General features: G+C 39.8%; 1 protein-coding gene across 1 annotated transcript; it reads left to right on the forward strand.

Annotated features, from left to right (window-relative positions):
- Nucleotides 1-18,152: 18,152 nt before the first annotated feature.
- On the forward strand, nt 18,153-20,252 carry LOC126615662 (beta-1,6-galactosyltransferase GALT29A-like). The gene has a single exon (XM_050283528.1). It carries the CDS (start codon nt 18,766-18,768, stop codon nt 20,047-20,049), a length of 1,284 nt encoding a protein of 427 aa, XP_050139485.1. The 5' UTR covers nt 18,153-18,765; the 3' UTR covers nt 20,050-20,252.
- The last annotated feature ends 27 nt before the right edge of the window (nt 20,253-20,279 follow it).

Consider the following 20,279-nt stretch of genomic DNA (forward strand, 5'->3'; position numbering starts at 1 on the left):
AACATCCCCATATTTTTAGAAAACTTTTCCAACCACCCACGTGCGGGTAACCTTGACGGAAACCTAACTGCCATTAGGAATATTCCGTTAAAACCTTAACAGACGTTAACGGCGTAACTTTTGCCGTTAGAGTATTCCGTTAGATTTGACGGAATATGCTCATTCGTCTTTCTTAGCTTGCCGGAGTCCGGCACCAGTGACTTATGCGTTGCCGATTTTTGAAAAATAATAAAACCTTCATTTCTCACTTAATTTTCCACCAAATTTCATGAAACTTGAACCAATTTGAAGCTTAGGACGAATAGAACACAACCATACTTGTTTTGGGACCTAAAATCCACGAAAATTTGTCGGAGGACCTTCGATAATCCGGTCAAACTTCAAATGCATCGATCTCGACTTTCTGACGTCCAAATTATGTCATTTTTCTTCTCCGAGCTTCTTGGAGAGGTCCTTAAGCTTCGTATAAACTTGAAATCCTCTAAAAATCATGCATTTACAACTGCATGAACAGTACCCCAAAACTGGGATCTTGTGTTCTCGAGTTTTCTAAGCTTTCCCTTCATATAAATGGTACGAATGGACTCAGGAGCCTACAATGAACTCAAAGGTCATATTCTCCTCGTTGATCCGTGCCTAAATGGAATGGTTCGAGCATTGTCCGTACGCTTGTACGGACGTTGCAGAAAATCGAGAGAGGGAGGAGATAGAGTACACAGGGAAAAGGATAAGTGTGTGTGTGGTCCTAGTGGGTTACTAACCCACAAAACAAAGTAACAAGCCTAAGTCTTTTTCCAAGAACTTAGGAAATATAGAATTGTCCAACTTAAGTACATAATACACACAACACACTTTAACGTCCAAGGGTAAATAAGTAACTTCCACGTTTGAGACCAATTAATATTACAACATTTCAGAACGGGTTGTGACAATCTACCCACCTTAAAAATTTCATCCTCGAAATTCATGCACAACAATACATCCACTAATAACCATAAAACAATCGTGGATACATCTCTCTTATTCGATCTTCTGTCTCCCAGGTAGCCTCCTCCACATAGTGATTTCTCTATAATACTTTCACCAAACGCACTGTCTTATTTCTTAGAACCTTATCTTTCCAATCCAAAATCGTCACAAGCTCCTCGTCATAAGTCAAATCTGGATTAATTTCCAAAGATTGAGAAGGAAACACATGTGAAGGATCTGCAACATAATGACGAAGCATAAAGACATGAAAAACATCGTGCACTTTGGATAACTCTGGAAGCAACTCAAGTCTATAAGCAACTTCACCGACTCTCTCGGTGATCATATATGGTCCAACGTACCTAAGACTCAGCTTTCCTTTCTTTCCAAACCGCACAACACTTTTCCATGGTGATAGCTTCAGAAATACCCAATCACATACATTATACATCTGGTCAATGGCATGTCTGTCTGCTAGACTCTTTTGTCAATCCTGGGCCGCTTTCAGGTTAGACTTAATCACCTGAATATTCTGAGTAGTCTCCTCCACTATCTCAGGACCCACTAAAACTCTTTCCCGAACATCTGACCAATATAAGGGTGTGCGACAAGATTTACCATAAAGAGCCTCGAAAGGTGACATACCAAAACTGGAATGAAAGTTGTTGTTGTAGGCAAATTCCATCAAATCCAACCGCTTATGCCAAGCGTCACCAAACTACAACACCGATGATCTCAACATATCTTTTAACGTCTGAATAATACTCTTAAACCGCCCATCTGTTTGAGGATGATATGTTGTACTATAAAGTAATCTCGTACCAAGAGCTTCCTGGAACGCTACCCAGAACTTAGAAGTGAATCTAGGATCACGATCTGAGATAATACTAATTGGAACTCCATTGTACTTCACGATCTTCGATACGAATAATGCAGCTAATCGGCTTAAAGAATACTTCTCCTTCACAGGAATAAAATGCGCTGACTTAGTAAGTCGATGAACTATCACCCAAATGCCATCATAACCATTCTTTGTACGAGGAAGCTTGTACACAAAATCTATAGTAATATTTTTCCATTTCCACTGTAGAACGGGAAGTGGCTGCATTAACCCAAATGACTTCTTCCTTTCAGCTTTAACCTGCTGGCAAATGACACACCTACTCATATATTCAGTAATTTCTCTTTTCATACCCGGCTAATAATAAAATGGTCAAATGGTATGATACATTTTTGTACCTCCTGGATGCATTGCATAAGCTAAAATATGTGTTTCATTAAGAATTGCCTTATTTAACTCTGCATTATTCGGCACATACATTCTGTTCTCTTGCATAAACATGCAATTAGTTTCTCGAATTCTGAAATATTTCTTCTTGCCTCGATTTCTTTCTTGAATTATTTCCTGGGTCTCTTCATCATTCATCTGGGCTTCGAGCACACTATAAATCAAAATTGTCTTAACTTGAAAATTTGCAAGTAAGGCTTCCTTTCAATCTTCCACTCCTAACTCCACTCCAGTGGACCTCAAATCTGCAAGAAAAGGAACATGACAATCATAGATGGCATTAAGTCTAGTTGGAGTCTTCCTACTAAGTGCATCTACCACTGCATTTGCACGACCAGAGTGATATTCAATCGTGCAATCATAATCGCTAAGCAACTTAATCCACCTTCGCTGCCAAAGATTAAGATCTCTCTGAGTAAAAAGAGACTGAAGACTCTTATGATCCGTGAAGATTTTACATTTCTCGCCATAAAGATAATGTCTCCAAATCTTGAAAGCAAAGATGATAGCCGCTAACTCCAAATCATGAGTAGGGTAATTCTTCTCATGAGGTTTCAACTGTCTTGAAGCATAAGCAATCACCCTACCATGTTGCATCAATACACAACCCAGACCATTCAAAGAAGCATCACTGTAGACCTCAAAATTACCATTATCATCTGGGAGTGCCAAAACAGGTGCATAAGTGAGATAATACTTCAACTGCTGAAAACTTTGCTCACAATTATCATCCCACTCAAACTTAACATCCTTCCTGGTCAATCTCGTCAATGGTAAACAATAACTGAAAAATCCTTAACAAACTGTCTATAATAGCCTGCTGGGCCAAGAAAACTCCGTACCTTAGTAACGGTTCGAGGTTGCTCCCAATTCTCCACAGCTGCCACTTTTTGAGAATCCACTCGAATACCTTGAGCTGATATAACATGTCCTAAAAATGCCACTTGATCTAACCAGAATTGGCATTTGCTAAATTTAGCATATAACTGGTGTTCCCTCAAACTTTTCTACACCAATTTAAGATGTCTAGCATGCTTTGCTATAGACTTAGAGTATACCAGAATATCATCAATGAAGACAATGAAAAACCTGTCCAAATATGGCTGGAATACTCGATTCATTAGATCCATGAAAGCTGCTGGTGCATTAGTTAACCCAAATGGCATCACAAGAAACTCATAATGACTATATCGAGTCCTGAAAGCTGTTTTAGGGACATCTTCACTTTTAATCTTCAATTGGTAGTAACCAGACCTCAAGTCAATCTTAGAGAACACACAAGCACCTTGGAGTTGATCAAACAAATCATCTATACGTGGCAATGGATAACGATTCTTAATTGTTACCCGATTCAATTGCCTGTAATCAATACATAGCCTCAAAGTTCCGTCTTTCTTCCTCATAAATAGAACTGGAGCTCCTCATGGGGAAGTACTAGGCTGAATAAAACCTTTATCCACTAATTCCTGCAACTGAACTTTCAATTCCCTTAATTCAGCAGGAGCCATTCTATATGGAGTCAAAGATATATGATCCGTACCTGGAAGCAAATCAATAGTGAACTCTACGTCTCTATCTGGCAGCAATTCAGGCAAATCATCAGGGAACATATCCGGAAAATGTCTGACTACACGTACATCCTCCACACTACTAGAAGCATTATCATTCAACACCACATGAGCCAAATATCCCTGACAACCCTTCGACAACAATCTTTTGGCTTTCATGGCAGAAATAACACCATGCCTCACCCCGCTAAGCTCTCCTACAAATGTAACTTCAAATAATCCAGGACGATGGAAAGTAACCGTTTTCCCGTAGCAATCTATCTTGTCACGATTGTAGTGTAATCAATCAGTGCCCAAAATCACATCAAAATCAACAACGTCTAACGAAATAAGGTTAGTTGGCATAACAACATCCTCCATCATCACTGGACATCCTGGATATACCTAATCAACATAACATCTCTCCCCTCTAGGAATAGAAAACTCTAAATCAGATCCTAGAGGTGTAGGGTGAGGATGCGTCACTTGAGCAAATGTATGAAAAACAACAGAATGCGTAACACCACAATCAATTAATACTTTAGCAAAATGACCAAGAATATTTAACGTATCCATGATTAAATCAGGATTGTTTTGAGCATCATGCATTGTCATATTGTGGATACGTCCCTGATTTTGCTGTCGTCCACCACGACCTTTGTTAGCATGAATACCTCGTCCTTGTCTTGGCTAACCCGATTGTCTCGAAGATCTTACATTGCTAGCAGCAATCTCTACCTGCTGGGGTTGTCCCCCTCTGGTACCACTAGGATCCACATGCTGAATGTGGTTGATATGGCATAGAACCTCTCGGATACTGTGGGTAACCACTCTGATAATGAGGGTCTTGCGAGTACTGATATTGCCTTAAAGTATAAGAAGCAGCGTCGCCCTAATAGTGATAAGCACCTCCACGACCAGTTTGGGCATAACCACTAGGTCCTAAAGCTTGCTGGATCGACTCAGGCAGTGGTAAGGAAGGCTGTTGGGGCCTCTACTAATTCTGAGGGCAATGTGTAGCCCTATTCCCCATCTGTCCACAAGTATAGCATCTACCGCTGCCTCTTCTACACTCCCCAAAATGCCGCACCTAAACCACCCTAACCACCAAAATCCCTTTGCCTCTGAAATCTAGGGCCTTCAGAAAATCTACCACCTCTCATCTGCACATTAAAGCTTAAGCCACCACTAGAAGAGCTGGAACTGACACCACTTCTTTTAAAACTCTGGGTCTTACGAGGTCTCTGAGATGATTAACCTTTACCTTTATCATCTCACCTCTGGTTCCCGTTCTTTTCTTCTTTATCGTCACTTTCACTGGGCATGTTCTCTAAGCCCTCAATCCATAGTAAAACCTCATAAAACTCCTGGTAAGTGGCACAGGAAGTCGATGTCGCTATAAAACGCCATTTCTTTTTAGTACCCAACCTGAAACGACAGAGCATCTCAACTGGATTAGCAGCAACCTCCGGATGATAGTGAGACAAGTCAGTGAATCTCCTATAATACTCATTCACCGTCATCTTCCCCTTCTTAAATTGAGTAAATTCTTGCTTTTTGCGATCAATATACTCAGGGGGAATAAACCTTTTCTGAAACAATTGTTTAAACACTTCCCAATCCGCAATTTCCTCTGGGGTCAACTGATAAGATTCCTATCTCTACCAAGATGCAGGTTCCGGACCTAAAAACCAGGTAATCATCTCAACCCACCTATCAGGAGGAAGATTCCCCTGACTCTGCATTACACGAAAAGTCTTCTCAATATGATTGATCCATTTCTCCGCTCCTTCATGGCCTTCATTCCCCATAAAATGATTCAGCTTCAGATTATACACAGTTTCAAGAGGTGTCCTTTGAGGATGATGGAGCGAAGACTAAATGGCATTAGCTATAGCTTTCCCTAATTGAGCAATATCATGTAAACTAGGCTCAGCTGAGTAACGTAGCTCTCTACGAGGTGACATAGTTTTGACAGAAGACATCACAATGATTAGAATATTCACGAACTATACAAGACTGCTAAACCTAGGCTCTAATACCAAACTGACACCCCGACCCGAATCAGGGCATGCTGGCCGTCACGTGAGGGTGACGTAGCTATGTGCATAATGCAGAAATAATAAAGATAATAGAGAATACAAATAAATGAAAACCAACTCATATGAGTACTAGTTAAGACAAGTGCTAGAATATTTGTGAATACACAATCAGAGCGTGAGTAGCCTAAGTTCAATCCAGAAAATAAATACTAATTAAAAGACACCCAAAGATGCCCTACATTTGTTATAGTTTGTCAGAACCTCCAATCAATCCTCGTGAGCCACCAATGAACAAGCTTATCTAAAACCTGGAGGGGCGCAAAACAGAAAGTGTGAGTGGACAAAAATAAAGCTTTACAAAACCATTTCATTTATCAAATGCTCTAACCCCTTGTTGTAAAATATGTATAACTTTCCCAGAAATGGAATATAAATATATATATATATATATATATATATGTATATTTTTTTTTTTCAAATCATGCTTCACATATCCATATTCATAAGTGTGCCATGCCAAAATATAAAACGGAATAAGTAACTTCGGTGAAAATAAATTCATGCATAAATAACATATTAGCTGGAACCCTTGCAAAGGTCTGTACTGCTGAATTCATAGCTCATTAGTCAATCTAGCTGGAGTCATTGCAAGTGACCTATACGACACTACATTGCACATGAGTTGGAACAACTGCAAAGGTTTGTACGACAAGACTGGGTGTAATATAGTTATGCTCAATGCTATGCTCTCATGATAGCTGTGCGATAAATCGCTAGTCGCCTACGAATCGGAACCACCTATGATGGTCTGTATGACAAGACTATGCACCTAAATTGGATCCAATGTGAGCATATGGTGTGGGAGGTGACATTATAAATAGGCATGTACTATATCTCTAGCTAAATCACAATCACCCAGGGTGCAGGTTTATAAGCTCTCAACCACGTGTCACATTATCAATATCTCATATAACAAAACACTACTCACCTGGTACTTATCTGAGCGTCCACAGCACCAATTCATATTATGTATCATATACTAATTCATATACTGAATATAAATTTATATGCATGGCATTTCAAAGCATACTTTCATTTAAACGCATTTTTTGGGAAAATATCAAGTATATAAATATATACTGAAAACCAAAAGCCCACTCACTGATATGTCAAAGGGTCGTAGCCCCCGACCCTCCCTTGATTGCGCTCGTCTTCGGGATAGGTCTCACCTATATGCGAAATAACTGAATAAACGTTATTTAAAGCATATAGACAACACTAATTAATAACTTCTCATACATTGCTCAAATAGGATGTTTGAATATACCAACATGATCTACAAAACCTCACGAACATCCCCATATTTTTAGAAAAAATTTCCGACCACCCACGCGCGGGTAACCTTGACGGAAACCTAATTGCCGTTAGGAATATTCCGTTAAAACCTTAACAGACGTTAACGGCGTTACCTTTTGCTGTTAGAATATTCCGTCAGATTTGACAGAATATGCTCCTTCATCTTCCTCAACTCGCCGGAGTCTGGCGTCGATGACCTCTGCGTTGTCGGTTTTTGGAAAATAATAAAACCTTCATTTCTCACTTAATTTTCCACCAAATTTCATGAAACTTGAACCAATTTGAAGCTTAGGACGAATAGAACACAACCATACCTGTTTTGGGACCTAAAATCTACGGAAATTTGCCAAAGGACCTTCGATAATTCGGTCAAACTTTAAATGCACCGATCTCGACTTCCCGACGTCCAAATTATGTCATTTTTCTTCTCCGAGCTTCTTGGAGAGGTCCCTAAGCTTCCTATAAGCTTGAAATCCTCTAAAAATCATGCATTTACGACTGCATGAACAGTACCCCAAAACTGGGATCTTGGGTTCTCGGGTTTTCTAAGCTTTCCCTTCCTATAAATGGTACGAATGGTCTCAGGAGCCTACAATGAACTCAAAGGTCATATTCTCCTCGTCGATCCGTGCCTAAATGGAATGGTTCGAGAATTGTCCGTTCGCTTGTACGGACGTTGCAGAAAATCGAGATAGGGAGGAGAAAGAGAGTACACAGGGAAAGGGATAGGTGTGTGTGTGTGGTCCTAGTTGGTTACTAACCCACAAAACAAAGTAACAAGCCTAAGTCTTTTTCCAAAAACTTAGGAAATATAGAATTGTCCAACTTAAGTACATAATACACACAACACACTTTAACGTCCAAGGGTAAATTAGTAACTTCCACGTTCGAGACCAATTAATATGACAACATTTCGGAATGGGCTGTGACAAGATTGGATATTGATTTTAATCCTTTAATGTGTACTTAGTTCAAATTCATATTGTTTTTTTGTTTTAATATTTAATTGATATCTTATTTAATATCATTACATTAAATTTTAAATTTATTATTATACGCATTTTAATTCATTAATTTTATTTAACTTTGTCTAATTAGTGTACCTAAACGTTCGTATCATAATATATTTTACTAAATTAGTGAACCAAAATGTCCGTACCTAAATATATTGTAGTACCTAAATACATTGCAGTGAATTAGTGGCACATAAGAAAATATGCAAAAACATAAGTGTACCAAAAATTTCGTACCTAAATATATGATACTAAACTAGTGTACCGAAATGTCTGTACCTAAATATATTATACTAAACCAGTGTATCGAAATGTTCGTACCTAAACATATTATACTAAACTAGTGTACCGACAGCTTCGTACCTAAATATATTACAATGAATTAGTGGCACATAAGACAATATGCAAAAATATAAGTGTACCGAAAAATCTCTACGAAAATATCTTCTTATATAAGATACTTACTATAATGAGAATTAAAATTTATAATATAATTTAAAATTTTTATTTATGAACACCATAAAATTATAAAAAAAAAAGAGACATTAAATACATAAAATGATATTAAATAGAGTCTAGGGACTAAAATCAATTTTTAATCTTGTATAAAACATTTTTCTAAACTTCATCTTATTTAAGGATTAAAATTTAATTTTCTAAGGAAAACTAATGAAAAGTCTAAAAAAACATTAGTTTTAATGAAAAATGAAAAATAAAATTGTAGTAAATAGTACCAAGGAAAAGTAGAAATGTGGTTTTTCGTTAAAAGTGAACAGTTCCGGAAGTGTTTCGTTAAAACTCTCAATTTTCTATTATTCTAATTGCCATGCCGTCAGCTCCCTAATTGCTATATGAAAAATATTCAATTTTTTTTAGCAAACAACATACATCTATTTCACACAAGAGGTTGGACCTAAGGTCAGCCTCGGTGATTGTTAGTGTTGGAGAATTCGGTTATAATTTTATTAGGCTAATTGAAGACTAACTCAATCAAGTAAGGAATCATAATCAAATTTAGTCATGGTTTCACAAAATAATTCCAAGATATTATTTATTCAATGATCTTCAGTATAATTGTTTCATACTCTATTCTACGGGTTACACACCTTAGCCAACCGGATGGCGACACATGGTGCAAGATCCCTCTTCTCCATGGCCGGCCCTATGCTCTATAAATACCTCATTTTTTCATAAATTTTGGTAAGTTTTTGCCACACAATTAATTCCTAAAACTCTCTCTCTTCAAAAAACTGACTTAGACATGTCCATTGGCCAAACCCACTCCCCACTCCTCGGGCCCATGGCTCTGATTTTTGGTCAAATGTGTTTATTTATTTTATATGTACAAATTTACTAAGATTGAAGATAACAGATTTTTACTACCACAATTAGTCTGTAAAAATTTTCGTTAGATAAACAAAACAAAACCCTAAATCAACAACTCTCACCTCCCCTCTCAAACTTTTTCTTGGGCATGCAGTCGACCTCTTTCTTGTTATTCATATAATTGTACCGCACTAGGGATTTGAAATAGGGTCAAGAAGAAGTTTTTTTTTACCCGAAGATGAGGAGAATGAATACTCAACACGTGAAGGTACTTTGCGCAAATCAATGGAGGCGCTTACACGGTTTACTACCTTTTTAGTTTTTATATTTTTAATCTTTGTCTAATTTTGTAATCTTCTTCAGTTTTATGTTTTTATTTTTAATATTAGTTTTAATTCACTTAAACTCCATGTCATTAAATGAATCAATAAGAACCTTCGGATGATATGTAACTTAAAAGCTTAAAAAGACTGTAAAAATAATTTTCTTATGCATTAAAGATCTTCACTGCAAACACCTACAAATTTAATTGTTTATCAACAAAACCCATGAATTTATTTTAAGGAAAACTAATGAAAAGGGTTTGAAACCTTTGAGTTTTAACGATAAGGACAAAATAAAGGGTAAAGTGAATAGTATCAGAATTGACTTTTTAGTATAAAAATGTGATTTTTCGTTAAAATGAACATTACAGGGAGTTTTTCGTTAAAGTTCCCTTTATTTTATACATGAACGAAAAGTGAGTTGCTTACATTGTGAGTCTTTCTCCCTTATTGAGAGTTTTTCTCACCTTTTTGTGTGAGGTTTTCAAAGTTGAGCAAATCCAGTAGCATCGGCCCTAGCTTTGGCCGGGGTTGGTTTCCGTTTCCCCTTTTCTTTCCTTCTCTTCTCTTGTCTTTGCTTCTACTACTTCTTCCTCCTGTTTTGTTTCCTGATTTGTTTTGTGTCTCTTACCTCGCTGGTATGCCTCGTTCTTGTTCTTCCTTGGTTCGATTTTCAGCCATGCATCCTCTTGAGATTGTGTGTAGAGCTTTGGTGTTTCCACCGGCTCCGGTGTTTCCAACACCACCACTTTCTCATTGCTATCTGCCTTGTCCAATAGTGTTGTTCGTGGGTTTTCAAGGGCTTCATCTTGATAGTTGGCTTCTATGTCTTAGTTGTTGGCTATCCTTACTACGTTGATGTGCTCGCGGAGCAGATCAGGATTGGATGGTGCGTTTGATGATGTGCTGCTTGGTTGTGGGTGAGGATTGGAGCATATTGGAAATCTATGCAGTGGCAGAAGCAGTGGAACTTTCTAGTTGCTATTGTTGTGCTTTGCCTTTTGGGTCGAATTTGTTGTTTGGCCCTTTTATAATCTATTTTAATTTGGCTCCTTATGTTTGCTTATAAGTTAGTTTTGGGCCCGTGGGTTGTCTTTGTATGTATTGCTTTTCGGTATTTAATAAAAAGCTTGCTTGCCAAAAAAAAAAAAAAAAAAAACTGACTACAATCTCTACAATGTCTATTATAATCATTTTTTGTCAAAAGAATTAGACTTTATTATACTCTAATGGTAATGTTTACATTCTTCATCAAAATATTGGAAAAAAAATTGGTTAATGGACCTTTTCTTTAGCATAAATCTTAGGAAACTATTATTGGCGTTCCAAATATTTAATTATGCACTCTTCATAAGTGTATTTTTTTCTTCTAAATATAAAAAATTTGGAGTGCACAATTAAATTGTTTGAGTACTAATAACAACTTTCAACCTTAAACCTAACAAATTATCATAGTTCCCTAGGCACTTTTAAGAGTCGTTTTTACTCAGGAAAATAAATAATTAAATTTATTTCTCTATTTTGGTATGTTTTTCTTATTGAGTTGCATTTGACAATATTGAAGGAATTTACAAGATTTTTTTTTTGTCAAACGATAGATTTTGTTAGATTAGCCACCCACAGAATTTGAATCTACACTGTCATGTAAGGGCTCAATACATTTCCAAGATGCTTTTTCCATTATATGGTAAAACTTCTCTAAAATCATACAGTTGGGACCAAACTAATTTTGTAACTTTAGGGAGGTTATTATTTATGACTTATTTATTCTTAGTGAATGTTGTATTTCCTAAATAGTGTTCGTTGGGCGCCAAATATTTTATTTCTTGCATATTTGTGTCCTCATGATAATTATAACTATGTCGAGAAAAAAAGAGTCTATCCATGTGAGAGGGAGCGCGAGTTAGGGTTCAGGCGTGTTTTGACGGCTACTGGGTCTACTCTTCCACATCATGGAGAGTTTCCTATGGTTGTTTCGGTCGAAGTTCCATTTGAATGATCAAGAGGGGGTGGAAGTAGAGATTAGCGATACGGCGATGGAGCGTCTACGTTGCTCCAAGTTCTTTTTGGTTGGCAAAGTATTGTCGAGGAAGACGCCTCGGGGCAATGTGGTGATTAGGATGTTCAAGGATCAATGGCAACCCAAGGCTAATGTGGCGGCTATGGTAATCGAGGATAATCGAATTTTGTTCTGTTTTAATATGGAAGCTGAAGTGTAGTGTGTTTTGTGTGGTAGTCCGTGGGTTTTTTGTAAGGCTTTTCTCCTCTTAGCGGAGGTAAAGGGTCTGGAGGTACCGGTGGCGGTTCCCCTACGGGAACAAGTGTTTTGGGTGCGAGTACATGGGCTGCTTCTGACCATTATGTCTAAGCGTATGAGGGAGGAATTGGGGGCTACCTTAGGGAGATTAGTGGCAGTGGATTGCGATAAAGATGGTACGTCCCTTGGTGAGTTTATGCGGATTAAGATGGCCATTGATGTGTTCTAACCGTTGTGGAGGGGGATACAAGTTTGATTACCAGAGTCTGAATGGGGTGGGTTGATTGGGGTTCTTCTCCAGTACGAGTGTTGTTCGGCGTATTGTTACTTGTGTGGCAGATTCGATCACAGAGGAGTGCACTGCTCGCACTACTTGGGTGGTCACATTGATGAAGTTTTATAGCCGTATGAGGGGTGGTTGAGGGCAGGGCAAGATGTGTTAGGGGTGGGTGGTAGGGGGCAAGGTAGGAGGGAGGGAGAGGTGGTGAAGGGCGGGTGCAGGTGTTGGAATTCAAGTTGGCGGAGGAGGAAGAACCAGTGGGGGCTGTAGGTTGTGGGTGAAGGGACGGTTAGCAGGCCGAATTTGGGAGTTGACTTTTCTGCACCAATTTTGGTAAGGGAGGATATTGGGGAGGATTCCTTGGTATCTCTTATGGAAGGGAATTAGAAGACAACGACAACTTCGGCGCGAGTGACTCTGTTATGCGTAAATTCAATTAGTAATTTTGGCAAGGACTCGCATGATGTGGTGATGAGGGAGTGTGGGGTAACTGGTGGAGGGACTTTGAGTGAGGATTGGGCTTGGGTGGTGGGCCACATTTATTATTGGGTGGTTTGTTTCCTATTAGGGATGAGACACCTAATTTGGTTTATAGGCTCGTGTCTCCATTAGAATCTGATTATTTTGGCCTAAACCCATTTATCTATGGTGCACCCCGTGAATAGGTTTTGAGATCAGGTGAAGAAAGAAAGAGATGTCAGGGAGATGAGAGGAAAAGCTTACAGTGTACACATAATAGAAGAAGATTGTGTTCTTCAATCTTCTCAGGGTGATAGGGTTGCAGTCTCTTTGGGGGCTGGTTGATCATCTCCTAACCCAAGTTTGCCTGCCAACTTAGAGTTAAGTTGCGACGGGCAAGTAAGGGAGAAAAAAGTACGATTAGAAAAGCATTAAGCTAGAGATGAGGCTTCATCTAGGTACAAAAAGTTATGCTCAGTCCATTGGTGGGGAGTGTGGCTGAGCACCTCCGTCGTTCATAATGAATGCGTTGAGTTAGAACTGCCAAGGACTTGGGGACTTTCGTGCAATTCAAGCTTTGTTGGAAATTATCCAATGTCAACATCCCCGCTTTTTTTTTTGTGTGAAACCAAGTGTATTGTAAAGGTTATGGAGGCAAAATTTAGGATCTTAGGTTTTACTAATGGTTTTGTTGTCCCGAGCAATGAAAGGTCTCGTGGTTTATGTTTGTTATGGGCTGATGATGTGGAGTTGGAGGTTCGATCGTCATCACTAAATCATATAGACACGGTGTGCAAGGAGGTCAGAATTGAGCATTGGTGGCGATTGATTAAGTTCTATGGTCATCATACGATGAAGAATAGACATTTATCATGGTCTTTGTTATCTTCTCTTGGGCAGTAAGGGTCTTTACCTTGGCTTTGTCTTGGGGATTTTAATGAAATTCTAAGTGTGCAGGAACAACTTAGTGGCAATGTGAGAAATGAGAGTCAGATGGATGGGTTTCGAGCTACTATCCAAAATTGTCAGTTGGTTGACATGGGTTATGTTGGATGTGATTTTACTTGGACGAATAGTAGGGAGGATGAGGTGAGGTGCATATTGGATTGTGCTTTGGCCACTAATTCATGGTTGGCTCGGTTCCTCTTGTCAAGGTATGTCACTTGAACCCGTCCAAATCTGATCATTTACTGATGTTGGTGGAGATTCAGAGTTCTTTGGTGGTGCAGGCTAGGAAGGGACAGAGGTTTCGGTTTAAGAAAATGTGGTTACAAGGGGAAGGTTGTGAAAATGTCATTCAGAGTGCTTGGGCCTTTCCGAGTGCAAGAGTGCCGTTATTCCAAGTTTGTGAGAAGATTCGTACCACGCGGGTGGCGTTGTTGGAGCAACAACGCAATGTGTTTGGTTCAACGAAATTGGAAATTGCAAAGGTCTGAGAGAAGTTGGGTGCTCAAACACGGTGAAGTTGAAGGCATGTAGGGAAGGAATTAATGGGTACTTTGGATTCATTGTTGAGTAGAGAAAAGACGTTTTGGTGGCAGTGGTCTAAAACACAATAGTTGAATAAGGGGGATCGAAATATAAAATTCTTTCACCAACGTGCTTCGAATCGGAGAATGAAGAATACCATTAAGGGGCTGTAGGATAAGGCTGAGATTTGGCAAGAGTTTCCTGATGGTATCGAGCATGTAGTGATGGATTATTTTAGGAAGATTTTTCTGTCCCAAAGGGTTTTACTAAACGCCATGAGTGAAGTGACAGATGCTGTGGTTCCAAAAGTCACTCCTGACATGAATGCGGAGTTATTGAAACCTTATACGAAAGAGGAGATTAAGTTGGCTCTGTTTCAAATGCATCATTCCAAGTCTCTGGGAAAGGATAGGATGTCTCCGCTTTTCTATCAGAAATTTTGGCATATTGTGGGGGAGGATGTGGTGGAGGCTGTTTGGTCTTTCTTGACGTCAGGTCGTTTGTTGCATGAAGCTTACTTTACGCATGTCGTACTTATTCCTAAAGTTAACGAACCTCAGGATATGACCCAACTAAGGCCGATTAGTTTATGCAATGTAGCGTATAAGATTGGGGCTAAAGTGTTAGCTAATCGTCTAATATTATCTCTCCACATTAGAGTGCATTTGTCCTTGGCAGATTGATCTCCGATAATTTGTTAGTAGCTGTGGAGATTGGACATTTTCTCCATAACAAATGATATGGTCGAGAGGGGTATTTGGCTTTGAAATTGGACCTTAGCAAAGCATACGACCGTGTTGAATGGAAATTCTTGGAAGCTATGATGTTTAGGTTGGGGTTTGCTAGGGAATGGATCAGAGTGATTATGGCTTGTGTGTCATCGGTTTCCTATTCTTTCCTAATTAATAGGGAGCCTAAGGGCTATGTTGTGCCATCATGTGGACTCCAGCAAGAGGACCTGATCTCGCCGTATCTTTTCCTACTATGTGTGGAGGGTCTTTAGGCACTTATTGCCAAAAATGAGTAATGTGGGGCTCTTAGCGGTATTCATATTTGTGAGGGTGCTCCGAATATTCATCACTTACTCTTTGCTGATGATAGTTTTCTATTCGGAAAAGCTAGTCTTTATGAGTGTGCAGTTATTCAACATATATTGGATGTATACTCTCAAGCGTCGGGGCAAGCGGTAAAATTTTCAAAGAGTAGTGTTGCTTTTCAATAAAAATGTTGGTTTGATAAAGCATATTTCTATGGTTGGGATTCTTGGTGTCCAAGTGGTGGAGCAACATGAACGCTACTTGGGGCTTCCTACCTTTGTGGGGAAAAATAAGAAACAAACATTCTCCTACATCAAGGAACGAGTTCTGAATAAGTTATGTGGGCAGAAAGGAAAATGTTTGAGTAATGCGGGGCGTGAGCTTCTTATTAAAGTGGTTGCTCAGGCCCTTTCAGCTGATGCTATGTATTGTTTCTTGCTTCCTAGGACTTTTTGTGATGATCTTCACAAGTTGATGGCTCGGTTCTCGTGGGGTAATGATCCGAAAGCGAGGAAGATACATTGGTGGTATTGGGAAAAGCTTTGCAAACCGAAAGATGAGGGGGGGGGTATGGGCTTTCAGGACTTATTTGCATTTAACTTAGAGGTTTTAGCTAAGCAAAGGTGGCGTATTTTCCAGCAACCTAACTCTTTGGTCCCACAGCTATTCAAGGCTTGTTATTTTCCCACTGTATCCTTTTGGGAGGCAACCGTTCTGAAGAGTTGTTCGTATTTCTGGTCTAGTATTTTAAAGGCACATGAGGTGTTGGTTTGTGGCTCCATATGGGTTGTTGGGAATGGTGCGTCTATTAAGGTGTGGAAGGATACATGGTTACCAAGACCTCATTCTTTCAAAGTCTTTTCTATTGCTGTTGCTAATCAAGAGGATATGCGTGTCCAGGAGCTTATTGATACAAAGTCTTTCTTGTGGAAATTGGTTGAGTTACATGCTTTGTTTTTGGAAGAGGAGGTGGGTTTGATAAGTACTATGCCGATCAGTTTTCGCTTACTGCCAGATTGGTTAATTTAGCACTATAATTCTCGGGGTGAGTATATTGTTAACAGTGGCTATCTGGTGGCTAGGGAGTTAGTGCAATCTAACTCGGCTAGTGCACCTATGTCGGAAGGGAGCAATGCTTTTTCACCTCTCTGGAAGTCAATATGTAGGGCTAAGATTCCCCCTAAGGTGAAATTATTTTACGTAAAAGTTAGTCAGGACATTTTTCTGACTAAATTTAATCTTGCAAGGAAGGGGGTGCACCTTGATATATAGTGTGGGGCGTGTTCGGGGAATCTCGAAACAGATGGGCATGTGTTCCGGGAGTGTGTGTTTGAGAAGGCTTTGTGGTTGGGGCCTCCGTTGGGGGCTAGTATCTTGTCGGAACTGGGAACGTTGATGCGTGAGTGGCTCATTTCAGTAGTTGAGAATCAAAGAGCTAAGTTTGATCTTGTTTGCATGGTTCTTTGGGGCTTGTGGCAGACACGTAACTCTCTGGTATGGGATGGGCATCGTGGACAACCTATGGAGGTAATGCAGAAGGTGGTGTGTTGGTATTAGGCATTTTTGGCAGCCCATGAATTGTAGAGTGTGCCAAAGCCGGTTCCTTAACTCAAATAGATGACCCCCTGTGATGGGTGGGTCAAAATCAATGTTGATGGGGCCACACGACTGAAGCATTTTTCTGGGGGAGTGGGAGCTGTGTTAAGGGATTGGACGGGGAGGTTTTTAGTAGCGGGAGCATGGAGGAATGAGGGTATTGGGTCTGCTTTTCATGCGGAGTTTGAGGCAGTTTTGGAAGGCTTTCGGCTGGCAGGGATGTTGCAGGTTAGACGGGTTATTGTGGAGAGTGATTCCGCTCTTGCTATTGCTGCTGTTAATAATTACTCTCGGGATTTGTTTGAGTTTGGTTTGCTAGCGGAGGATGTCAGGCAAGTAGAGGAGTTTCTTTCCCCGGTCCATTTTGTGCACGTGCCAAGAACATGTAATGGGGGTTGCCCATAGATTAGCTAAGTTTGCATTTCTATTGGCAATGAATTTGTATGGTTAGAGGACCCTCCTAATCTCATTTAGGACCTCCTCAGCTAGATGTTGATGTAGTACATTTGATTTCAATAAAATATTGAGTTTTCCTAAAGAAAAAGATGGGACAAAAAAATTATATATGGAGTTTACTCTAATACATAATTGGTCTCAAGTTGGGACTAGAATTGTTATGATTGTAAGGAGGCTATTCCATTATAGAGTATTACTTTAGAAATGTTGAACTGTATTTGTAAGAACAGTTATGTGTTTGAAAAATCATTTGATATTAGGTGGCATCATACAAAGTCCAAAGATAGGTAGAATGAAACTTCTTTTTGATGGCTTGGTTATCTTAACAAATTTAGCCTCAATATGCTTTATTTGTTGAGAGTTAAGAATCTAGGGTAACGGTCTTTGCAACCGAAATTTTCACTTTATAAAATTGCAAAGAATCGAAATGGATTCTAAATTAGGGTTTGACAAGATTCAAGTGGAAGGTGATTCAAAGGCTCCGACTGAGATAGTTTCCAAAATCCAAGCATTTTGGAAGGTTCAAATTTTGCTGGTTGGAATTCTCTCTTATTAGTTCTTTTCATGCTCCTTTCAAATTTGTTTCATCATTTGTGATTTTGATTTTCTTTGAATTTTAATTACTTATGGAAAAATATTCGTTGGTAGAACCGTTGATAAAAGAAAGAAGTGCTGTATATGAATCACTTGCATAATCTTCTTCTATTTTCTGTTGGTAGAATTTCCTTTCATTCTCACTTTGTTTTTCTTTTGCTTTTTGCTTTTCAGCAGATTGATGTGGGTTCTTAGAAATAGCAAAAAACCCTAAATAGACCCACCCCAAATCCCACCCACTCTCCATCATTGCTTTGAGCTGCAAAAAGGAGAGGAGACCATGCCTCCACTATTCCACAACACTCTCCTTCTCCCACTACACAAATCCTCAACAAATCCAAATCACACCTTTCAACTGCCCAATCAATAACCTTCATCCCACCACCAAAATACCCTAAATATATATCAAGTGGTCAAATTTTTACTGTATTTCCACTGCATTGCATCTCCCACCACTCCCAGGAAAAAAAATTAAAAAAATCCCATCGCCTTTCAAAGTCTCACGCTTTTCGCCTCCAATGGGGTTTGTCACCTGCTGGTTTCTCCAATCCGGTTCTTCCGTGGCAGCACCTCCTAATCCCTCCCAGGTCCAAACCCCACACTCCCTTTAGCATTTAGCATCATGAAATTTCCATTTCTCAACCAAATCCCAATTTCTCACTCTCATTTCTACTGAAACACTCCTCAGCAGAATCCCAGATGCAAATCCCATCTGCTTCCCAAATCCCTCTCTGAAAATCCTCACTTCCCTAATGCCAAAATCTGTAGAAAACCAGGATGAAGCCGACACGCAGAGCATCAAGATCTGCACTCCTATCTATTTCTGGCCGCATTTAGCGACACCCATCAACCCTTTCAACGATCTCTTCACCCTTCCCATGAAGCGCTCTGTCCGCCCATTATTCAGCATTCTCCTCCTCATTGTGTTCGCCGCCACGCTGAGCTGCCGGAACGCTGTCCGCCATAGCTTTGAGCTCGAGAATAAGGTGCTAATCCAACCGTCGAGGCCGGTGTTCAATGCCACTCTGCTCAGATTCGCCGCCGTTGATGCAGGTGAAGCTCAAGCCAAGAAGGAGATTGAGCAGCTGTTGGAGGGTAACTTTGCCAGTCTCGGAAAGTACCGGACTTTCGCTTCGTGGAGGCGATTTAATCACCATGATATCAGAGCAAAGACGTCCACTGGATTGCCGGTAATGCTCCGCTCTCCCCGATTCTATCGTTATTGGTTGGATTTTAGGAGGGTTTTGAGTGATTGGTCGAGAAACAAACGGTTTCATGGTGATGTTATGTTGGATTTAGTTGGACTTGTTAGGAATCCCATTGATAGGCACAATGGCTTAGTGGGTTCCGAGCAACGGCGCTATTCGTCGTGTGCGGTTGTCGGAAACAGTGGGATTTTGTTGAAGAGTAATCATGGAGCTCTCATTGATAGTCATGAGGTTGTCATTCGATTGAACAACGCGAGGATCCAGAGTTTTTCGGAGAAAGTTGGGTCGAAAACAAGCATTTCGTTTGTAAATAGTAACATTTTGCATCTTTGTGCTCGGAGAGATGGTTGTTTTTGCCACCCTTATGGACTGAATGTGCCTATGATTATGTACATTTGTCAACCGGTGCATCTCTTCGATTACACGATATGCAACATGTCCCACAAAGCGCCGTTGCTCGTGACTGATCCTCGGTTTGATGTGTTGTGCGCGAGGATTGTGAAGTATTATTCGTTGAAGCGGTTTGTGGAGGAGACGGGGAAGTCGTTTGAGGAGTGGGAGGCAGTTCATGATGGTTCCATGTTTCATTACTCTTCCGGTATGCAGGCTATTATGCTTGCTTTGGGAATTTGTGACAAAGTTAGTGTTTTTGGATTTGGGAAGTCGGATTCAGCGAAGCATCATTATCACACGAATCAGAAGGCCGAGCTTCGATTGCACGATTATCCAGCGGAGTACGCGTTCTATCGCGATTTGGCTGAGAGACCGCAGGTAATACCGTTCCTTTCGGACAAGTTCAACATTCCTCCTGTGGTTCTATATCAATGACATTTTGGGAGTTGAATCATTTGCTTTTGTGGAATCAGTTGGTTTGAATTGTTGTACTGTTAGTGTCGTAATTCTAGTCTTCCACAACAGTTGTTGAAGATTTATGTTTAACACCTTGAGCCTCTACTATCTAAGATAGTTTTGGGAAATATCAACTGTAAAATTGGAATCCAAATCAGGTTATCATCTGCTTTTTGATTGAATTCGTTGGATTTCGACATTGAAATCAT

The sequence above is a fragment of the Malus sylvestris genome, chromosome 3, assembly GCF_916048215.2.
Source record: "Malus sylvestris chromosome 3, drMalSylv7.2, whole genome shotgun sequence".
Lineage (NCBI taxonomy): Eukaryota > Viridiplantae > Streptophyta > Magnoliopsida > Rosales > Rosaceae > Malus > Malus sylvestris.